General features: G+C 47.7%; 1 protein-coding gene and 1 long non-coding RNA gene across 21 annotated transcripts in view; one reads left to right on the plus strand and one right to left on the minus strand.

Moving 5' to 3' along the window:
- Positions 1-23,015, minus strand: part of LOC105495896 (mastermind like domain containing 1) — a 144,499-nt gene that overhangs the window by 30,365 nt on the left and 91,119 nt on the right. For 12 of the 19 annotated variants that reach the window (XR_011618058.1, XR_011618059.1, XM_071088269.1 and 9 more), the window contains 3 exons: positions 20,973-21,047; positions 12,039-13,793; positions 9,738-9,860 (listed from right to left, as the gene is read on the minus strand). Coding sequence is in view for 17 of the 19 variants with exons in the window: in XM_011765818.2 (XP_011764120.1) it covers positions 9,738-9,860; positions 12,039-13,793; positions 20,973-21,047 (1,953 nt within the window). In the remaining 2 variants the exon portion in view is untranslated. The remainder of the gene's footprint in view (positions 1-9,737; positions 9,861-12,038; positions 13,794-20,972; positions 21,048-23,015) is intronic. The other 7 variants (XM_011765826.2, XM_071088271.1, XM_011765832.2 and 4 more) reach the window with 3 other exon arrangements.
- Positions 168-16,778, plus strand: LOC139360576 (uncharacterized). 2 transcript variants are annotated; one of them, XR_011618062.1, is made up of 4 exons: positions 168-507; positions 2,950-3,003; positions 13,790-13,838; positions 15,211-16,778. It is a non-coding gene; the product is annotated as an uncharacterized lncRNA (long non-coding RNA). The 2 variants fall into 2 exon arrangements; XR_011618061.1 differs by having other exon boundaries at positions 15,214-16,778.

Consider the following 23,015-nt stretch of genomic DNA (forward strand, 5'->3'; position numbering starts at 1 on the left):
AATTGTGCATCTGTTGGAAGTTGAAGAAATCACATGTTTTCAGACATTGCACAAGTGCTATAGAAGGACAAGAAGCTTAACTGGACCAGAGAAATGCATCATGGTCATTGGGCAAATGAGCCCTACATGCAGATGCAAAGTTCTCCCTTCTGCCCAGAGCAAGAGTATCAGGCCTCCAAGCCTTGAAGACAGAGAGTGTCTATCAATAATTCCTCTAAAATGCTCAAAACAGTTTCTGAAACTTAGCATTCTGCAAAGGCTAGCAGATACAGCTCATTCATTGGTTCATTCCCCGCTATGTTCTACTCATTCCTTTCAAGGATCATTCAGCTCACATCTACAGAGCTAAAGACATCTTCCTATGCCTGAGGAGTTTACTACCAAGTAGAGAAGCAGACAACTCTGAGTCACAAAGAACTCTGATGAAGAAGTGGACATCACCACACCCTGAAAGGCAGAAACCAGAGATCTTGTGAGCTGGAGCATGAGCAGGGACACAATGACCAGGTGTGAACTTTCTAGAAGTCATTTTGGCATTGGTCAGAGGCGTCCTACTTTGTGTACCAGTGTCAAGGCCTTAGGAGCTGGTTCTCCCTGTAGTTGAGATCTGTAACCTTTTTCACAACTCTATTCCAAGGCCTAACACTTGCCCCAGAGGGACAGTTTGCACAGAAAGCCAGTCAGAGATGGCGAGTCACTAGCATCATTCTGTTGGCTCCTGTATTACTCAGCAAACTGTGAGTCATCCCGGTGTTTCCAGACTTGCAGATATACCAGAGAGCTAATGAAGCAAGTGGGTTTCTTATCCCATTCAGAGGCAGAGATAATGTCCGTTCTTGTTTACAGTCATTTCTTTGTTTCCCCCACCTACGTATTATCATTTCTCCAAAATGTCAAGAGAGGCACAGCCATTATGCTCAATTTTCCAGGAAAGTTATTTCTGGTTATGTCTGTGCATTTAACAAACATGCATCTCAGTAAGACATACAAAAAACCCAGATGGCCCATACAACATGATGAGTGGACGTGCAGTAAATACTGCTCTTACCAGGGATGGAAAATGAACAGTTCAGCTTGCTGCTTCTTTTAGATTGTACACTAATATTATTGCAAAATAAAAGACTGCTTTTGATTAGGAGAGGACTAGCAAGTGTTTTAAAACTGCAGCCTTTACTTTTTCATTGTGGTAAAAATATGTATAGCATAAAATGTACCATTTTAACAATTTTTAAGTGTGCAATTCAGTGGCATTAAGTACACTCACAGTGTTGTGCAACTATCACCACCATCCATCTCCAGAACTTTTTCATTTTCCTATACCGAAACTCTGTCCCCATTAAACATGCACTCCTAATTTCCTCCCTCCCCTAGCCCCTGTCACTTACACTTCTATTGTCTTTCTCCATGAATTGGACTACTCTAGGGACCTCACATGAGTGGAATGACACAGTATTTGTCCTTTGGTGGCTGGCTTATTTCACTTAGCCTAATGCCTTCAAGGATCATCCATGTTATAGCACATGTCAGAATTTCCTTCCTTTTTAAGGCTGAATAATAGTCTATTGTATGGGCATGCTGCATTTTATTTATTTATTCACCAGCTGATGGACATTTGGGTTGTTTCTCTCTTTTGGCTATTGTGAACAAAACTGCTATGAACAGACAATTGGTTGAGCCCCTGCTTTCAATTCTTTCTTTCTATTACTTTTTTTACTTTTTGAGATGGGGTTTCACTATGCCACCGAGGCTGGAGTGCAGGGCAGTGATCACAGCTCACTGCAGCTTCGACCTCCTGGTCTCAAGCAATCCTCCCACCTCAGCCTCCAGAGTAGCTGAAACTGTAGGCATGTGCCACCATGCTTGGTTAATTTTTGTAATTTTTTGTAGAAGTGAGATCTCACTATGTTGCCCAGGCTGGCATTGAACTCCTGACCTCAAGTGATCCTCTGACCTCGGTTTCTCAAAGTGCTGCGATTACAGGTGTGAGCCACTGTGTCCAACCTTGCTTTCAATTCTTTTAGGCATATACCCAGAAGTGGAATCACTGGATCATATGGTATTTCTATGTGTATTTTTTGAGGAACTGTCATGCTTTTTTCCACAGTGGCTGTACTATTTCACATTCCCACCAACAATGCACAAGGGTTCTAATTTCTCCACATCCTCACCATCACTTGTTATTTTCTCTCTCTGTGTATATGTGTTTATAATAACCATCCCAATGGGTGTCAAAATTTTGGTGTTTAAAGATGTGAAACTAGAAAGCTGTAGTGGAGTGCATTGTCTGTTCACATTTTCCAGAGCTCATCTTTGAAAGGATTGCCAGATAAAGGGAAAGGGTCATGGAATCATTCCCAGTTATTCCCACTCAGGGATGGGTGAGGGCCTCCCACATCGTTCAAAGCTTTGTCACATGGAAATAAATGATCTTTAATCACAATTGCAAATGAGGAGTCCACCTTCATCTGTTGGTCTGCTGAGCCAGCTGGCCTTGACAAATTCTCTTCATGGGCCACCCCGACATGGGCCTGCAGAATAATATGCATCTCCACAGCTACGCTCACCTCCTCTGCTCAAAACTGGAGGATGGCTGGATTTGGTAGCATGCTACAGGGGAAAAAGCTGGCCAGAACCTGAGCCTTTAGCTGCAAATTGAAAGCTCCCAAAAGCAAAGCAAGAGTTGGCATAATTTCTGGCGAAGTAGAGCTATGCATCTTTCAGGCCCTGAAGGCCACCTTTAGCCCAGGACTATATATATAATGTCCTGGAGCACCCACTTTTATTTTTCCTGTGCACCTAGCTCCAATAACCCAACCAAGGCCTGTGGCTCTGTGCTTTTCATCTGAGTCCTAGCTGCACATTACTAACAAACTTGGTTCACATGGGGTAAAGGAGAAAACATCAAAGAAATGGATGAATGCTGACCCTTTATTCCACTGTCTATCTTAGAAGCTGTTGCTGAGATGAGAGTTAAGAGTCAGCTGTCTGAAGAGACCTGCAAAGGTGAGCCTGTGGGTGAGGTGGGGTGATTTCTTTGGGCCTTTCTGCTACTTTTGGCTTTCAACAACCTTACTGCTTTGGATGGGTGCAACTGACATGATAAACACTCAGCTAGCAAAAAACACAACACGATAAAACAAAAACAGTGTTTGTCACTGTAGGCAAAAAAACAAAATGAGATAAAATCCCAGACTGTTTCAACTCCTAGGAAAAAGCAGAAACTCTTTCTTCTGGGTCTGGGAGCAGGGTGCTTTAAATGTAACCAGCATTCTACCCTCTGCTGTCCCCTTCAAGCTACAAAGCAGCCAGGTCAGGGCCCACATAGTTGTTTTACAGGGCAGGCCCAGATGGTGGGATTTGTCAATCCCTAAGGGACAGAACAGGCTAAAAGTACAAATAGACTCAGGAAAGGATTCCATAAATCCACGATATGGGACCATGAGTGGATCTGAGAGACGGAAGCTGGGGAAGGCACAGGACGGGGAGGGGAGGGTGCAGTCGAGCCCTCTGAGTACTCATCCTTTGCTCACCTGGATGGATCACATCTTTGATACCCCTTGTCGCTCTGCACCATCTACTCCTGCACTCAGTGACAGTGCTGGCTGTAGGTGTTAGGGCCACAGGTGAATGGAGCAAGTCTACTGTGAGTTTCTTCTGCTCTAGATCTTGTTTACATTCTGCGAACTTTTCACCTGGGGACATAGTAGTAGTAGAACAGCACTTCTCTTTCATGTTTGTTGCGTGCACAAAACTGGACTGCTCGCTCCATGTGGTGTTCTGTGTTTTGGGTTTGTAGGTATTCATAAGGAGATACAGCTTAAAGCAGCGTGGCACAATGATTTATTTCTGTCCTCTTACGTTCTTTGAAAAGCGCAATGAGATTCCTTGCTTTGCTTTACAGTGACAAATAAGTAGATTGTCTTAATTAACTTAGCATAAAATAATTTGTACACTTCATTTTTAAACGGGCTCATTTTGGGTATCCCAACTTCAGCAAGTTTCCTTGTTTCTCTTCAGGTATGTTAAGACAAAACAAACAAAAAACAAAACAAAAAACTTGACAGGAGGTTTCTGAAATGATGGCCTCTTCGGCGTTCATAAGCCAGTTACTAAGCAATGAAAAAATTCTATCTATTGATCTCTATTACTGATGCATCTTTAGTGGGCGGCTTTGTGCATCCCCATAAGTTTTGGGGTTGACCACACAAACTGATGGCTCATTCCTCTGGGGGCACAATGTGAAGTCGCCTTCATTTGAAAGTGTCATCTCACTTATTCTTCAGCTTTTAATAGAAAAAAAAGTTGACATTTAAAAGGTTAGCATTTAACAAGCAGTACATTTTAAATTTCCGCTTTTTGAAAAAGAAAAATAGCTTTGAGGTGGAGGATCACTAATGGCTCTTAGAAACCGAAAAAGAAACTGAAAAAAAAAAATTTTTTTTTTTGATTCTTGGTAAGATTAATACCAAGTTCTAAGCCTGTGTTTCCCAAATTCAGCAGCCCATGTGGTTTCATTTCCTGGCAATTTAGAGTGGTTAAAACAAAACATTTTCAACACTGAGATATCAGTCCCCGAATTTTCAAAATGCATGTTACACGGTGTCTAATCATAGTTCCACACAAAGCAGTAAGAAAAGGCTCCCCGAAACCAAACAGCTCTTTGCAGCTTAATTTAGAAAGAATGGTAAAACTAAGCTTGTACGTACCGTCATGTTTAAATACAAAATAAGAATACTCATTCAGGAAAACATTTCCGTGTCTGCCAGAGAATATGTACAGGGCGGGCCCCGGCTCTGACCCACGGGCTCTTTGAAATCTGACTGTCTGGTTTCCAGTCCTTTATCTGGCAAGTGGAGGCCCTTCCTTAGTTATCATTTGACTGGTGGACAACACAGAGCTTCCTCTAGAGGCTTCTGTTCTTGCATTTTAGCAGGACTAACCTTTGAAATAAAATCTGTGATGTTTCTTGCCAGAATTAGTAAAAGACAAAATTTCTCTGAGAACACGGCCAGCAGTATTGCTCTCCCCCAGTACTCTCAAAACGAGAGAGGAATGCAGGGAAGTGAGGGAGGGAGAAGACCTTTAAGTCCAAGGTGACAGGCCTTTCCTCGAAAATATGTGGTGGATCTGATTTTGGGGTGGAGGTCATGTATTTTAGTAATATAATAATTACTTTTTAAAAAATGTTAATGAGTGATTCTGAGACTAGGAAAAGGTTCACTTGCCGTCTCTGCCTCTCCTGACTTTAGTTGTAAATGGAGCAGATGTAACTTTGACCAGAATAGGAAATTCTCTTGGCCTCACTAACATGGTTTGTTCATTTTTGTTTTCAATGAAAAGTCATGGTTCAAACATGAAGAATTTAATTTGCAGAGCTAATTGAGACAGCAGTAATTAAAGGTTATGCCCCACTGAGTGGGCTAGTGTAGCCTTGGAAGTTCAAACCAATAGGAATCTTGGGTTTCTGCAAAGATTCTTTTTGGAGGCTTTGGGAGTGAGAGTGAGTGGTGGAGAAGGACGGAAAGGAGAGGAGAGAGGGGAGGTATCCCCTCAGGATACCTGTGCACCATGACTACGCAGGACCAGCGTTCCTTCCTGGCCACTCATGTACATGCTCTCTGCCTTGTTCATTGTCGCTGTGTATTGACAGTAAGCCATCTGCCTGAGTCTTGAAATGTCAGGCACCCCTGAGCCTGTTGCAAGCAGCTGGGATCAGATCCACACTGGCTGCAAGTGGAACTTAGCTCCTCCTTCCCCCCCTCTCTGCCCACCTAAAGTCGACCTGTGGTTGCATTTGTTATTCAGCATCCACGTAACTCCTAGAAGTTCAGCTGGCTGTGCTTAGAGGGAAGAGAAGACAACATTCTCCCCTACCCACGGTCAGGGGCACTCAGGAAACCACAGCCTGACTTGGCGGCTCTACTTCCTTCTGGAGTCACCAACCTGTGTCTGCTGCCTTGGCTGCTCCTCAGCCACCTGGCAAATGTCTTCCTTAATGCCCCTACTCTGGAGCTGTCCGTGAGCATGCAGCCCCAGAGGGACTGAACTCCCCCTGCCCTTTCCCTCCAAGTCACCTTCCACCTCTGGAGGTCAGAGAGGAGCCTGGATGCTGAGCCGAGGCTGACTAAACTCATTCCATTGGGTTACTGGTGTTCTGAGTTTCAGGAACTTTCCTGAGAGTGACAGCTAATATCAATGGAGCATAATTGTGTACCAGGCCCTATACCAAGCGCTGTCACCTCATCTCATTTAATCCTCACAGCAGCCCCATGAGATAGATATACTAGTTATTTCCATTTTACAGACCAAAGCATGGAGAGGATAAATCGCTTGCCCCCATGGAAAAGGTGGCAGAACTGGGGTTTGGACCCAAGTGATCCAAAGTCTGAGCTTTCTTAAACTTGGCCTTGAGCCCAGCCCCAGGGCCTGTCCCCTGCCAAGGCCCCAGGGTAAGGCCCCCATGTCCCCCGCCCTGTGCCGTCTATCTTCAGGCCCTGGGTGCTGGAGGTACTGCACTTCGGAGGGCTCAGTCTACCAGGGGTGAGAGAGGCCACAGGTGGGGACAGTGGGGGGCTTCCCAAAGGCCCCACTTTAGATGGAGCTGCCCAGATCCTCTTCATAGGCCCAACCCCTCAGAAAGGGAAGATGGCGAGTTTACTGCCTCTGCAATTGCCCGGTATTCACGACTGCCTAAGTTAAAGCTTATCCTTAAGATAGAAAGCATATCAGACCCAGTAGGGGCTTAATCCAGCCTTCTCTAAGGCAGGTTTGATTCCCCCTTCTCTACCCTCTCCATATTTGTCAAAACAACATCATGTGCCTCCTTGGTCTATTTCTCCACAGCTGCCCTCTTCCCCCTGTGCTGCACAGCCTGCCTCAAGGATCAGATTCCAGGCTTTTTTTTTGTTCTTATTCCAACTGGCCTCCATCCACATCCCTCCTCCCCATGAAACTGCACTCCCAGCTCTGCAGATCTGAGTGGGGCTCAAATGCACGTGCACTGAGGGCACTCCGGCCAGAGGCTGCCTCTTGCTATCCCCACTCTTCCACAGTTCAACTCCCATCTCCTTGACAGACTTGTCTTTGTCTTTGAGTAAATATAAGATCTGTTCTGCAGTCGTGAATAGTGAAACCAAAGTAAGTCCTAACCCTGATTTTTGCAATACACCAAGGTATCTCCAGTAATCTTCAGGGAGAAGGGACATCAGATGATGCAAACAAAATTCATTTTGCCTCAGTCTGATTAAACATCAAGATCTATATCACCCAGCCTGGAGGGAGGGTGGGGAATTTGGGGTCATTAAAATCTCACAAACCAGCGCTGGGTGTTGCAACTCCATAAAGAGTTAAAGATCCCTCCCTTAGTAATTCCAGGTCCACATCCCATATCTGGTAATTTCAAGTCCAAGAAGCTCTGAAAGCCAATTTTACTTTTGTAAATTTGATGCCAAATTTTATGTGGGGGCACATAAAAGTTGGGTGGGGCACATAAAAGTTGGGGGCAAAAGTTGACTCTGGACTTCCTTAAATATTCATTTTTCTTTGCAAAAGTAATGAAATGCTGCTTCAGATTACACTGGAGGGTTGTGTGACATTTGGTATTTGTACCACATTACCTTCCCAAAGTCCCAAATGTCCTGAATTTGGAAATTCATCAGGCCCCAGAGGTTTCAGGTCCAAGCCCACAAGGCTGCACTAGCCCTGGCTGAGCCTGTAGTGTGTGCTGGGCACCATTCTAAGCAGTTTCAAGTTAGCATCTCCTTTGCCTTCCTAATGCCCTATGTGAAGGGGACTATTCCTTTCCCCATTTTCAGCTGAGGCTCAGGGGTTGAGTAACATTGCTCATGGGACCTGAATCAGTCAACATCTGTAGCCAGACTTGAACTTCAGTTCTGTCTGCCTCCAGTGCCCTTGCTTGCTCAACCTCCCATGCTAAACAGCTGCCCCAAAGTCATGTGGCATTGCCTTTTACCTTACGTGGACGTGAATGGTGCATTGAAATTGAATAGTTCACTCAACTGATAAAGCAAAATCCCCCAAGTAGAGAGATGCTGGTCTGTACATAAAAATGAGCTCCTATACAGAAGGCTGGATTTGGCTTTTCAGCTTACTCAAGCGTTTGTGTCTCATCTCACATTTAGAAATAACTCCTTTAGAAAAATAAGATCTAGGCCAGATGCGGTGGTTCATGCTTTAATCCCAGTGCTTTGGGAGGCTGAGGTGGGGGGATCACTTGAGCCCAGGAGTCTGAGACCAGACTGGGCAATAGAGTGAGACCCTGCCTGTAAAGAAACAAACAAACAGACAAAAACCAAAAAAGCCCCCACCCCCCCGCACAAAACCTCAAAGATCCAGATTCAAATGAATGTCCAGTTTTTCCATGGTAACCATTATCATCCATGCCAAATGCAACAGGTTAGTAAATGCCATATAATAGGTAATTAGTGTTCCTGAGGCTCAGCTTGAGCATCAGTAAAACTTGGGAAGTTTGCATAGCCTGCTGGAAGTGAGAAACATGTTCTTCCCCACCACTGAGGCCACCATCTGTCCTGCAGCAGTCCCAGCTCTTGCCTCAAACACTCGCTTTTTTCTTTATTTTTTTTTTCTCTCCCCTGGAAGAATGACCAGGGCTGAGTTCTTAGGTCTTAGAGTTAATGGGGAGAGGCCATAAGAAGAAACAGAAGGATTGTTGAGACCCCCAGCTTGGAGGCCTGGAAGAATACCAGGTAGAGAACAGAGTGCTAGGGAAAGGAGTGGAGTGAGAGTGCCGGAGAGTTCAAGAAAGAGCAAAGTGAGATCCCCAGTCTGCAAGGCAGGGATGGCCCTTGGCCCTTTTCCCTTTCCCATCAGGCTGGGAGTTGTCCAGGAGGGTCAGGGCCTACAGCAAAAGGAGCCCACAAGGCTCAGAGGCTGCACAACTCCTATCAATCTCATGGTGGGTACAGGGTCTGGAGAGAGCGTGGCTTGTCTGTCCTGCCACAGCTACTGGTTTTTAGAACCACATCTTAGTCCCATGAAACAGATCTGGGAGCACAAGGTCAGGAGGTAGAGTCATCATGACAGAAAACCCCTTGTCAGCGCATACTTTATGCCAGGCCCTGTTCAAAGTGCTTTAGATGTATTAACACACTTAATCCTCAGACAACCTATCATCACCTTCATTTGTAGAGGAGGAAGCAGTTAAGAGGTGACAGTGGAAACACAAGTCTCCAGAGGCAGTGCCCCATGCATGGGAGTATGATTGTGGGCTCTGTAGCCAGATTGCCTGCTCTGGCCCCAACTTGCTGTGTGACTGTGGGCAACTTTGGTCACTTCTCTGTGCCTTTTCCCCCAACTCCCAAGAGAATGGTAACAGCCCCTGCCTCTGAGGATTAAAATGAGAGGAGGCAGGTGAAGCACCAAGTCCCATGCCTGGCCCCTGGGCACAAGCCAGCACAGGCTGGAAAGGCAGCTCTTGGTGGCAATAGCATTTCCCATTTGGGGACCCAGCTTCTTGTCTCTGCTGGCAAAGGTTGCTTGCCCCCTTTATTGTGCTCCTAGTCCCAGAGAGCTTGACTGCTTGGTCTTTCTTCTCAACACTTTCTCCAACCCCACCTAGGTAATTGGTTGAGTATGATTTGCATGACCCCAATCATTGAGAATTCTCCCTCTGAGCCAGCTGATCCAGCTCTGGGACAACACAATCAGTCTACAAAAAATGTACCCAATTGAAGACAAAACAAAACAGAAAGGCTCACAATGTTAGATGGTGACACGTCTCCAGGCTGTGGATCTTGCCTGCTAGTGAAAGAGTTCCTGTGTTGATGCCGGGGCTTCACCGAGCTAGCTGCAGAAGTCCATGCAAACAGATGGCAACAGCCCTATAATAAAATCAAACCAAAGTGCTCCTGAACTGCAGACCAGGGCCCGAGCCCCAGGTAGCCTGCTGTGTCCTATGTGCTTTGCCTGTCTCCACACCGCTTCCCCGGCCACCCCCATGGGAGCTCTGCTTGCCATATGGTCTATCAAACGACCAACTCTCTGGTGTCAAGCACTCTGCATGGTTATGCTCCAGGAAACCTGGTTGGAAAAGACACAACCTCTATACTCTAGGGGTTGCCACAGAGCTCTTGAATAAGAGGTCAGCCCCTGACAGGTGCTTCCCTTGGGCCAGGTCTCTGGCCAAGCACTTTATGATATCTCCTCCTTGATCATTCTCCAGAAGAGGGAGGCACAGTGGGAAATGGAAGTACTGAGGACAGTCACGGAAAAGCTTCCTGGAGGGGATGGTGCCTGAGCCCTAAGGAGCTGCAGGTGTTGGATAGGAGAGAAAATGTGGGAAGGGATGACCAGGCCCATGGAACGGCCCTGGAGTAAAGGCTGAGACCAGATAGCGTGGACCAAGTGCTGCAGGCACTTCTGGGTAATAGAAACAAAGTGCAAGGCAGGGCCTGATGGATGCTGAAGGGCCCAGGAGGCTGGTGGGGCCAGCTTATGGGCCTCTGGGGACATCTGAGCAAGTGTAAAACATGATCAGGTCACTGTTTTAGCAAGACGACTCATAGAGCAATGGATGGTTTATTGGGAGAGACCAGTTAAGGGTCAACTGTACGAGTTCAGATAAAGAATCAAGAGGACCTGAACTTGGGCAAGGATGAGAGGAATGGGAAGGAGGGATGGTAGATGGCGACTGAGTATTCTGTGTAGGCACACATGTGACCTGGCCCCACTGAGCCCTGCCTCCTGGTATTTACACCCTCATGCAATCTCCTCTGGCTTACATCTAATGAATAGAATACAGCACAAGTGGTGGGATGTTACTTTCCAGACTAGATCATAGAGACTGTGACTTCTGACGTGCTGGCACTATCCCTCCTGCCTCTGCCCCCATTACCCTGCTTCACTGGCACACTCTCTCATGCTCACTCAGATGAAGCCAGCTGCCATGATGTGAGATGCTCTGTGAAGAGGCCATGTGGCAAGGAACCGAGGGAGGCCTCTGGCCAATAGCTCATGAGAAACCGAGGCCTCAGTCCAACAACCTGCAAGGAACTGCTTCCTGCCAGCAACCACGCGAGTGGGCTTGGAAGCAGATCTTTCCCCATTGAGCCTTGAGATGACTGCAGCCTTAGGAGATACTCAGTCAGAAGACTCAGTGAAACCATGCCAGGATTCCTAACACCCAGAAATCAGGATGTGGGGTAAAGTATGCATAAGGTTTGAAGCTGGTGCTTGGGGTAATTTGTTATGCAGCCACAGATAACTAATACAGGCAGGGGTCACAGCAATGAAAACTGGGAACTGTGATAGACACAACCCAGGTGGAGTCAGCTGCATTTCATGATTGAAAAGCCTGGAGGAGATGATGGAGGGTCAGAAGTCAAAAGTAAATTCAAGAAGAGCACAGGCTCTGGAGTGAGACCACCTGGCTTCAAGTTCCTGCTCTGTCTCTTGCGAACTATGTGACTCTGGGCAAGTCTTTCAACTCTCTGAGCCTCAGTTTCTTCATTTGTAAAATGGAGATGATAAGAGTGACTACCTTACAAATACCTTTTTCCTTTCACGACCTGCCTGAGTGTCCAGCACAGTGACAAACGGCATGCTGAGGTTGCTCAGCAAAAGTTTGCTGTGGCATTTCTAGAAGGCTTAGTGTTCATCATTCTGCCAGCAGGGATGAGATTTAAATGCTTCAGTGCAATTTCCTTACATCTTAAGAAGGATTCACTGGTCTTTCTACATGGCCCAGTGCAGGGAAGGCATTTCTGTATTCGGACTTGTCCCACCTGGCTCCTTCCACCGGGAGCACGTTGTGGGTGCAGCTTTCCTTCCAGGGAAGTTACGTGACCTGAACAGGCACTGAAACCATAACCTTGGCCTTATTAACACTGTGCTTTTAACCACACAGGATTAGCTGACTTCAGTAGACTTTTTCAGAATCATTTCCACTCTCAGAGAGAACTATAGCCTGCATTTACCCACCAGAGCCAGATATTGGCAGCATGAAACACAGTTGTTATTTCCAAAACCAAAGAACAGAGCCAGATATGAGATTGTTTTACCTGTCTGGGCAGAGCAGGCATGGAATCTGAGGCCACTGATCGCTGAAAACGCTGGGGTTGCTGCATCATCTGCTGCAGAAGGAATGATGAATGGTCAGGTTGCTGCTGCTGTTGCTGTTGCTGCTGCTGCTGCTGCAAGGTGGCAGTGGCTGTGGAGGAGGCAGTGGCTGAAGAGGCCTGTGTTGGTGTCGGCTGCTGCAGGTAGTGGAGCAGGGAAGGCTGCCTAGAGGTGGCAGGCATGGAGGGCATCTTCTGGGGACCCGGCTCAGAAACAAAATGGGACAAGGGCTTGGTGTTGCCAAAAGTAAATGGCTCTGTGGCTCCTGGGCTGGAGCTTGCCATCCCCTGCTGCATGATCATGCTCAGGGTTTTGGATGAGTTGCTGTTCATGGGCTTAAAGATCGCATTTGCTTGCTGCTGCTGCTGCTGTTGCTGTTGCTGCTGCTGCTGCTGCTGGCTTAGAAGATTATTGGTGGGAGTGAGGCTTCGGATCAGGGAGCACTGTGGGGTGAAGGACTGCTGTGGCAAGCCTGGGCTGGAGAGCTTCTCCGGGCGATAGGGTGGGGAAGGCCCAGGGTTGCTGGCAGGCAGAGCAGACATCAGGTGTCCTTGAGGGGTTTTGATGGTAGAGGACACGAGGTTGGCAAGAAGGGAGCTCTGAGGGCCGAACTGCGGCTGTTGAGTGAGAGCAGGGCTGGGGAGCTTCTCAGGAGCATAGGGCATGGTGGGCCCCAGGGCAGCATTGCTGCTGGACGTCATGCTTGACAGTAAGGCATTGGGAGAGCCTCGGAGAGTGCTGCCCGACAAAGTATTGGACGACATGCAGGACACCATGAGGCTCTGGGGGCTGAATGGTGGGGGTGGTGGCGGCAGTGGTGGTGGTGGTGGGTGTGGTGATGGCACCAGGCGGTAAGGTGGAGAGAGTCCTGGAGGAGGCAGACCAGACCAACTGGGGGTGGGCCCTTGCTGCTTCGTAGCAGACCCCTGCTTGCTGGCTGCCAGTGCCTTCAGCTGGTGGGCATGATGCCACTGAGGCACTGGTAAGGGGGGCAGAGCAACAGGGAGCATAGCCTGGACCTGGCTCTTGGACTGTGCCATTGAAGAACTCGGTGACACTATCTGCTTACTGGTGGAAGGAATCGAATAGCTGATCCCTGTGGAGGACGGGATCTGAAGTGACATGCCAGTAACGTGGCTGCAACTAGAAGCAAACTCCTTGCTGGAAGCCAGGCTCTCCAAGTGTGACATCTGAACCGAAGGCTTGGGAGTTGTGCTTAGGGTTGCCTGGGGATGATCTAAAACCAGTGGCTCTTCTGGCTTCGTCCCCAGTATCTTCTCAAGATCTAGCTCGTTCGGAGAAGGGTCTTGAATTTTGGTGAGCTCCTCTAGCAGCTCTTGAAGCTCCTGGTCTACAGCCGGCACGCTGTTGATTTTCTCATAGTAAGGAACAGCAGGCCCTTTCAGTCCCACTTCTGTAGTCTGTGGTACCACAAATGGTGAGCCCATGATATTGCCATTCATAGGGTTATTCTCGAGCAGTAACGACTGGCCAGCCACTCCCATAGCCGCAGGGCTAGGATTCATTGTCAATGGAGGGACCTGCAGCTCTGCACAGGCAGTACCAGGATGGGCGCCTGGGCCCATTGCAAGGGTGACATCTTCAAGGCAAGGCCTCTTAATTTTATTAGGGTAGCCCCCATCAGCCATGTCTGGAAACTGGAAGTGGTCTTCTTCTTGTCTCCTCTTAACAGTTCCCTGTGAATGGAAGAGAAGAGAAGAGGAAAGGAGAAGGGAAGAGAGGTGAGACACACACACACACACACACACACAGAGAGAGAGAGAGAGAGAGAGAGGAATTTTTATAAAGGCTTGGCACATTAAAGCTAATGAACAGGAAACGTGCATGATAAAACAGACCTCTCAGTTTAAAGACTTATAGTTGTGAAAACTATAAAATACAGCCTGTCTTTGGAACCATAGTGCTTATTTCTTCATTACTATGTTTCATTTAAACTGTCTAATTACATTTCAAATAAGGCATTATGTTGTCTGTATACTAAAACGGGATAGAACATTATGCAAAGGGTAATCTGCCCACTTCAAGGAGAATTCAATGAAACTATGCAGAAGTTACTAAATGAACCATGCGGCCAAAGGCAGGCATTGGAGAGAAAACTAGAAGTAGCTAAATAGTTTTAATTCTTTTTTTTTTTTTTTTTTTTTGAGACGGAGTCTTGCTCTGTGGCCCAGGCTGGAGTGCAGTGGCCGGATCTCAGCTCACTGTAAGCTCCGCCTCCTGGGTTCACGCCATTCTCCTGCCTCAGCCTCCGGAGTAGCTGGGACTACAGGCGCCCGTCACCTCGCCCGGCTAGTTTTATTGTATTTTTTAGTAGAGACGGGGTTTCACTGTGTTAGCCAGGATGGTCTCGATCTCCTGACCTCGTGATCCGCCCGTCTCGGCCTCCCAAAGTGCTGGGATTACAGGCTTGAGCCACCGCGCCCGGCCAATAGTTTTAATTCTTACCTATCTACAGACACATACATTTTAACAAAGGAATACCATAGTATAGACTTGAACTTTTAGGTTGCCTTCTTGTCTTGGTTAAATGCATCAGGCTGCAGTGGTAAAATAGAATACAACAGAGCCCTCACAGGAAAGTAGTAGATCTGGATGTGTTTTCTTGGGGAGCTGTTTAAAATACTGTTTTGGGGAAAGCACAAGTTTCAGAACAGTCATTGTAGGCATCGTATTCGTTGTTCCATTTATTTTTACACACACACACACACACACACACACACTGCTATGTGTACACAAAAATAATTTGGAAGGACCTATACCCAACAATTTGGAGTGGTCATTTATTTGGGATGACTGGCAATTCCCTTTCTATTCTCTTCACTTCTCTTTAACGAGAAGGACTCGTAATCCAAAAATTTAAAAAGGTATAAAGTTATCTAAATAAGAAATTCTCCTCTGAAGATGCATCCTCAGGTTGGGGAGATATCAAACAATGAGAAAAGGTCCCAATCTGGGATCTGAACCTCAGGGGAGCTGCCCACCCTTTATAGAAGCACAGCCTGCAAACTCACTAGCAATGTGAGACTTCCTACTCTTCATGGCTTCATACAGTTATCCATTGCGTTGTGTTAATGATCATGACGTGTATGTTAGCAGGTAACCGGGAAAGGAAGTGGGGGCAAAGGAGTATGTGCAGGAATGATCAAAATAAGGAAAGGAAGAGAGGGATCTGGAAACCACCTGAATGCCGGTAAGTGAACAGGTAGAATTCTTTTAAAGCTTTTTTCCCCCCTACAAAATAACTCTTTTTCAGCTTTGGAAGTTTCACTAGGACATACAGTACTCATCCTCTGATGTCACCTTAAGTTTGGCTCTTCTGGTTTGATGAGCTTGTAGCCCACTAGGAGCTCAAGGCATGCATGGGGTCACTTGCCAGCACGATGGGGGGCATGACTGTCATGGCCAAGTGAACATCAAAGTAGATCCCCAGGGCTGTATGTCTCAGGCCTTGCTGCACATCAGAATCACTTAGAAACATCCACATTCCTGGGCCCTCCCACCACAAACTGACAGCTTCATCAAGGGTGTGGCCCAGGCATCGGGAGTTTTTCCAACAGCTCCATGACTGATTCTCAACAGAAAACCACTGGCCCAGAGCAAAGTTGGAGGCAGCGTGGCCTAGGGCTCTGATCTTGGCCTTGCCACCGAACCTCTCAGAGCCCAGTTTCTTTATGTGTAAAATGAGTGTAATTACATTTCTTTTCTCATGAAGGTGCTCTGACTATTAAGTGAAACAGGGCACATTGTATGACACCTAATAGCTCCTCACTAACTGGTACCTGGCATTTTAAAGGGCAGGTATGGAAGGGTTCTGGGAGTCCAATTCCCTTCTTAAAGACAGGGAGGTCTCTGAGACCCAGAGAGGGGCAGGCCTTCCCAGAGTTGCTCAGCCAGAGGGCAACGAAGCCCAGGTCAGACGCTGGGCCCCTCCACCACCACTCAACTGCCTCCAGACCCACTGCCTTCGCCATGTTGGTGGTAGGACACTGCATCGCCCCCACAGAAGGGGCTTGCCAACTTGAGTGAGAGGACTTGCACACTTCTTTGACTTTTCTTTTGAGATGCCCACAATCTGAACAAGGGCACTTCAAGGGACAGCTCTGTCACCAAACTCATCTGAGGCCTGAATACCATGGGTCAGGAAGGAATGGGTTGGAGAGGGGTAGAGCAGGTACAATAAGAGGTCTGAGGCCCATGCAGTCATTCAGTGCCCACTTTCCCAGGAGCCTGACTGGGCACAACACCCATAGTGTCCCTGAGCTGGCCCATGGAGCAGCTCACTAACTGTTTGGCCCACAGCAGGTGCTCAGTAAATGGCAGTTGAACGAATCAATGGACAATGGAACATAAATGACCCAACACACAGGGGACTCAGCCATTTACTCAATCCATTATGGAGCAATCTACAAACAAGCCACTGTGTCCCAAACTGAAATTGTGTTTCTTCTACATCCTCCCAAAGAATCCAAAGAGATCCAATAGGTTAAAAATAGAAATGTACGAAATAGATCAATCAGGGATGATTGCGTGTGGGTTTGACATAAGGATCCCCCGCAGGGAGTCTGAGCTGGCAACAGTCAGTCCCAATGTGCTGTTCATGATGTCTCGAACTGCAAGACAGTTGTAACAATGGTGAAGCAATGCAGAGCCAGGCAGGCCAAGGAGGGGTTGGGGGTTGGGGAAAGGAGGGGAGGGCAGGGGCTGTGAGGAGCAATGGTCTGGCATCCCTGCCAGGTGAGCCTCTGAAATTTGCTGGCAGCTTCTATGGGCTCTCAGAGCTTTCACTTAATTGTTGGTCACCCTTAACCTCTGGGAGTAAGGTGCAGGGATGGAGGAGGCAGGGCATGACCACCAGACACTAAAGGTACCAGCTGGGGCCACTGGCAAAGGAAAGGAGGCTGCACCTCTCCTACATGAGAGCCTGTGTACACACACCTTTTCCAGCACCCATCAACTGCATCCCAAGCAAATGGTCCCTGATCAATTCCAATTCTAGAAACCAACTGACTACTCAATAACAAAGTAGATCCCAGCAGGCCGCCACTGCTGGAGCGGATGTCACTTTTGCTATGCCAAGTCTGTGGCTGGACAGCTGCTAGCATGTACACTCACTGAATGTTTCGTGAGGATGCCTAATAAAGGGGGCAGGCTCACCTGGCTTTTCTCAGGGATGGGGTTGAGGTTGCCGACTGAGGCTGCTGTTTTGGCAGAGTGGCAGGCTGCAAGCCTTTTCTGAGCTTTCATTTTTCAATGCACTTCAATGAGACTCCACTTTGTCAGAGGCCATGCGGCTCCATGTTTTGAATTTCATGGAATGAGCTTTCAACGGTGAGCCTGAAGTACCTGGCTGAACAGCAAGAACACCAGCCAACCCTAAACAAGGCCTAGGAGAGGCGGCTGTGTTTACACGGAAGTGCTCAGCCTTGCTGTAATAGCATCTGCTTTCACCAGACATCAGTGAGGCGTGGAAATCTATTATCCAGTTAATTTTGCCCCTAGATAAAGGCTTGCTTTCGTGTCTCCTCTTTCGCAGTCCCATGATCTGTTACTCATCTCAACTGCGAGAAGTTGGCTGGACTTTCCCCTGTGCCCAGTGCCACGCTCGTGCCTTCACTGGGTCACCTGTGCCTGTGGCTGATGCCGCTGAGGTTTTGCCTGCCCGGACTGGGTGTTTCTGACTAAATCCCCCAGCCACCATTTTAGATCAAGGGCAGGAGATAGCTCACTGCTCCGGAATGACCTCCCCTCCCAGCATCCAGGTTGGTGGCGGATGGTCCCCAACCAAGCTCCCAGCTCTTTCTAAATGAATCTCCCTGCTTCACCCATGTGCTTTTTTCCAGTCTCTGTGGTCTTGATGACAGCAGGGTATTAGTCCTAGCTATGCTACAGCTCCTACTTCCTTCAGGCCTCTCCCTGTGACTATCAGTAGACACTGGCAGGATTTCTACAGAGCATATCTCAAGCTTCTCTTCTTATAGAAAACAGTATGGGATATGATTTGTTTTCAGACAATTGGTTAAGGGATAAGGACACTGGACTCCAGATGTCCCCACTCCCAGCTAGAGCCCTCATAGGCCCTGCCTTTGGTGGCGAGGAAGGGGGAGGGAGTGAGTGACAGTGCCCCGGCATCTTTTAGAAACGAATTCCTTTCTCTCCATACATAAATGCCTGCAGAGTCCCATTTCAGAATCCAGCAGACAAAGCCACCAATGTGATCCCCATGACCTTATAAACATTCATTAAAATGCATTTCAAGGCATGTGATGGCCTCCCCACCCCCTAAATAATGAGAAAACAAAGGTTTCCCTTCTGATAGAGACAAGTTCCGCTCTGAAGTCAACATTATTTCTGATTCTGTCTGAACAATGACATACGGCAACTCTTCCCTTTCTATATTTCTAGTCCAGAATGACAAAAAAAGGGGAAAAATTTCTTAGAGAAGGTAGAGATTATAAGAATATAGTCCATGTCCATAAAATGAGCATAAACAGAGTAAAGAATATAACTTATCCAAAGAAGTCTGGCAGGCTGTTATAAATGCTTAATTTTGAACAATGTAGCTGGAGGTTTAACATGGACACCAATAAAAAGGCCAGCAAAGGGTATGCACTCTTCCTATTGGGCAGGAAGATAAGAGGTCAAAGGTAGCCAGGAAAGAGAAACTCAGGGAGCCTCATTTTCCCTACAGAGGGCACTGGGCATGTAGGCCCTGGGCAAAATTGTCAAAAAGGTGAAAATCGCCTGTGGCTTATTTAGTCTGCTGTTTCTTCACTAGCACCTCACCAGTTCAGCTCAGGCCAATTTGCTAGTCGGTTTTCCTAGTCTCTTCTCTTACATCCATACTCCATGAACAACTTTATTCAATATTGTTACATTTTCCCCCTGTGAATTTTGAGGCACCTGATGTTGGCCAACTAAATTAGACTTCAAGCCCTCTGAGGACAAGGATGGTCCCCAGTAGACTATCTCAGAAGAAAGTAATGAAGATGTTGTGGGGCATGATGGAGGTAGCTGTAGAATAGATAAGAAAACAATGTATCAGGAATGTGTTTGAAGAGACAAAGAGATGGGGGGTGGGGAGAAAGAGAGAGAGTGAGAGCAAGGGAGAGAGAAAGAGAGAATGAATATGTCTGCATTTGCAAATGGGATCAGATGAATATCCATGTGCATAGTATCAATGCCTGTATTTGGGGATGTGTTATTTACATGTTTATTTTCAGCAGAATATTCCAGCAAACTGAAACTGACCTTTCTGTAGAACAAACAGGATTTTGAGCATTTCCAAAATTGCAAGACATGAGGCTCTGGAGAATAGCAGGGTGGTTGGGAACGGCAGGGAACCCTGAATGCTAATGCTGCTTGGCTTCAAGAGGAGTCAGTTACATCTCAGGAGCAAATCTCTGAAAATGGGTGGTTTGGAGCAAGAACCTCAACCTACAAATCGGGGATTTATTGGTGTCCTTGATTCGCCCTGAGCCAGCACTCCATGCAGGCAGATGCAGGCTGGGGTGGAGGAAGGGGCCCTGGAATGCGCATCAGAAGACTGGCGGTTAAGTCCTAGCTTCTCCGTTTGTTGTATGGCTGTGGGCAAGCCACTCCCCTCCCTGAGGCTCAATTTCTTCTTCTGTAAAATGGGTACTTGGCCTACCATATGTGCCTCACAGCATCAGTGAAAGGTTCCATTGTACTCACTGAGGAGAGCACTTGGGGAGCAGTAATCACTACTGATGTCATTCTCAAGGCCCTGTGTCCTCGCATTGGGCTTCTGTTGCTTTCTTACAAATAAGGATGCATTCACTAGGATTGGGGGATGGGGTGGAAGTAGGGACAGGCAAGCAGCTTAGTCCTGACAGCACTGAACTGACAGCCAGCGATGCTGTCTTGGTGGCTGAGCCTGGAAGCTCCTGCCTCCTGCTGCTTGCCACCACCTGCCACTCTGAAGGCTGCCACAGTCGTCAGCCTTCAGCCACCCTGACCTGAGGGCTGGGGCTTCAACAGGCTTCTACCAGAACTATCTGAGCAGCAGCCTGGCGTGGCTGGAAGAGCGCTGACAAAGGCAGAGATGAGCAGACCTGGGTGGGCAGTGTTCTAGAACTACTTTCACCTTTTCTGTAGTGTAAGCATGCTAGTTGGAAGAACTCTCAGCTCTAAGAATGATGCTCAACCTATAGATATATATGAATTTAATGAGCTCAGAATTTGTATTGTACCATCTCCTGAGAAGAATCAAAGTATTCTGCCATTGAACAAGCATTTCTTGAGAGCTAGCCTCTAACTCCTAGACTGTCAGAACTGCTGGGCCCTTCAAGACAGGCTGCTCCCACTCACTCATGTTAAGCCTGGTGAGGCCTGTAGTCTGTTTTCACAGGAAGAAACCCTCACCCAGTCTTCTCCAAACACATTCCCAGGTTCTATCATTAGTGGGATAGAGATGATTACTGTGGGGAGAAGAGAAACATCTGGATGGATTTGGTGAGGCTGACCTATAGAGGAAGCAGGTGGTGCCTGAGGGAGCTGTAATAGAAGCTGAAGGTCAAAGGAGAGGGCCCTGTCCCAATCCAGATGACCCCGTTTCTGCTGGACCCAGGTTCACAAGCTTAATCTGTATTTTGCCTGAATTTGGCTAACAAGCCCAAAATCACATAGGCAAAGGGAGAAGTGGAGGCAGAACCGAGGTTGGAGGCCAATAGGGCCACAGGGCAGAGGTCATTTAAGCCCAACCTTCTCACTTCTCCCTGGACTTTGCCTCTAAAGGACCTTGTGGTGTGACCTCTTGCAGGTCCCTTTCACACTCGGGGCCTCAGTTTCCCCACTGTAAAGTGAATGGGTCCCAGCTTTGGTAAGCTTATGCTTACCTGGTGCTTTCTTCCTGGGCTGCTCTTGTAGAGAAAAGATAAATCTTCTTCCTCCATCCACGAGGGCTTCTTTCCCTGGGGGTGAGAGTAGGCTGAGGAGAGCTACTTGCACACACTCTTAAAGAAAGTATTATCTGCACCAGCTCAGTGAGAGGCACAGATCAGACTGTTACTTGAATCAAATTATGAGCCTCCCCAAATACATCCATGACATTTAAATAGGGAATTACTTGAACATAGACTGTGGGGTCCGGGAGACTAGCAATGTGAATCCTGAGAGTAGCAGGTCTGCACTTGTTGGATCAAGAAAGGTGGCCTACAATTCTGGTCAAATGAGCTGTGCTTATTGACATATTCTATTAGAGAGTACTACCAAGTCACCAGTCACCAGAAAGGCTGCCAGCTCTCCAACCACCTCGAGGCAACTATCCTGAATGGGGCCTTAACAAGCCTAAGAGAGGGTTGGTTTGGTTCCCAAGCCAATATTTGTTCTGCTGTATGTCAGTCATATGGGACCCAAACCAACCCTCTCCTAGGTGCCTCACCAGTTGCTGCAGGGATCCCAATTTCAAGTTTGGTTTTTTATGGTCAAAGTCCAGCATAGACTAAAGGAAGGGGTGGTGATGATTGTGTTAAAAGAGAACTCCAAACCAGTTTAACTCTTGGACACACATCCTATCTCACCATGGTGCTTCCAACCTTCTAGAGATCATGGACTCCTATTTTCCGATGACAAAGCCCCCCACAGGAGTGTTGCCTGGCCATCAGGGAGTGCCTCTGTAACTCAGGGTGAGATCCCACTTTCAGTCCTCCAGCTGTGGCCCAACTCTGCCCCAACCACCAGGTCTGGCCTGTCCTAGGCTCTTAGGTACGGCTGCATTGTGAAATGATGGCTACAGAGCTGGCATCTCCTATAGTCTAGTTCATCTAGTGCACTACCTCATAGTTAAAATAAATCTGTTTAAGCCACTGAGGGTGGTTCCTAGTGCCAACTCCAAGAACAGGAAGCTTCCCTTTCTTGGGAGGTGGATGGTTCAGGTCAATGGGAGCAGGGCAACCACAGTAAGTACTGGACCACAAAACAAAGACTCCATGTGTGGCTTCCATCGAGTCCCTCTCCAATTGGTTTGGCCTTCTCTGTCCTATGCAGCACTTCAGCAAGGGGGCTGGCTGAAGGCTATGAATTGTGTGGAGCCTCCTCATTGCAGTCTCCAACCATCTGATGCTGGGAAAATGTCACCAGGATGCAGCCATGCCATGTGGCCAATGAACCGAAAAAACACCCCTTTTCTACAATGCTCTAAAGAGGCAGAATAATTCAGAGGTAAGAAAGGAAATACTCCACCAGGGACCCGGGCAGTTCCTACAAAAGCCAGACTTTCCTTCACCTAGGGAGTGACAAGACCAGTGGAAAACACTCTCAAGCAGTAACCCCCAAATGCTCTGCGAGCTGGTGGGGTCCAGATACCGCACAGGCAAGTGGGCTGTCAAATCCCATCATCATGATGTAAATATCTCTAGGCTGCCCTGGACTGTGCCTGACCCTGTCCTCAGCTTTCCACACCTCCACCTAGAGCCCATGCACAGAAGGACCACCCAGGAATGCTGCAAGTGTAGACTCACCTCCAGGGCCACCCAGGGAGAAGGAGGGCAGCCACGCTAGTGGCTCCAGGCCCATTTGGGTGGTGGTACCTTCACACCACAAAGCCCAAACTGAGGCCCCAGATTTGGCTGATGAGGGCATATTGAACAGGGGACACTTATGCTCTTCCCCATTGCCGCCTGGTCTCTGGCTACCCGGACATGGCTACCTGTAGATCCTCTCACAGGTGCCACCATCTTGGCTGAGTCTCCTGATGCCAGGTCCCTGAGGCAGTGGCGGGCTTCTTGCTAATGCTGATGGAATTAGGAATGGGATAGGTGGGGAGGGCCCTGGACTGGGCCCTGATGAGCCAAGTGGGTTTTTAGAGGGGCTACTGGTGCATTTTAGGGACAGGACACCTGGCAGAACCAAGCTTGGGCAATAAGGAGCCACTGCTAATC

Source organism: Macaca nemestrina, chromosome X (assembly GCF_043159975.1).
Source record: "Macaca nemestrina isolate mMacNem1 chromosome X, mMacNem.hap1, whole genome shotgun sequence".
Taxonomy (NCBI): domain Eukaryota; kingdom Metazoa; phylum Chordata; class Mammalia; order Primates; family Cercopithecidae; genus Macaca; species Macaca nemestrina.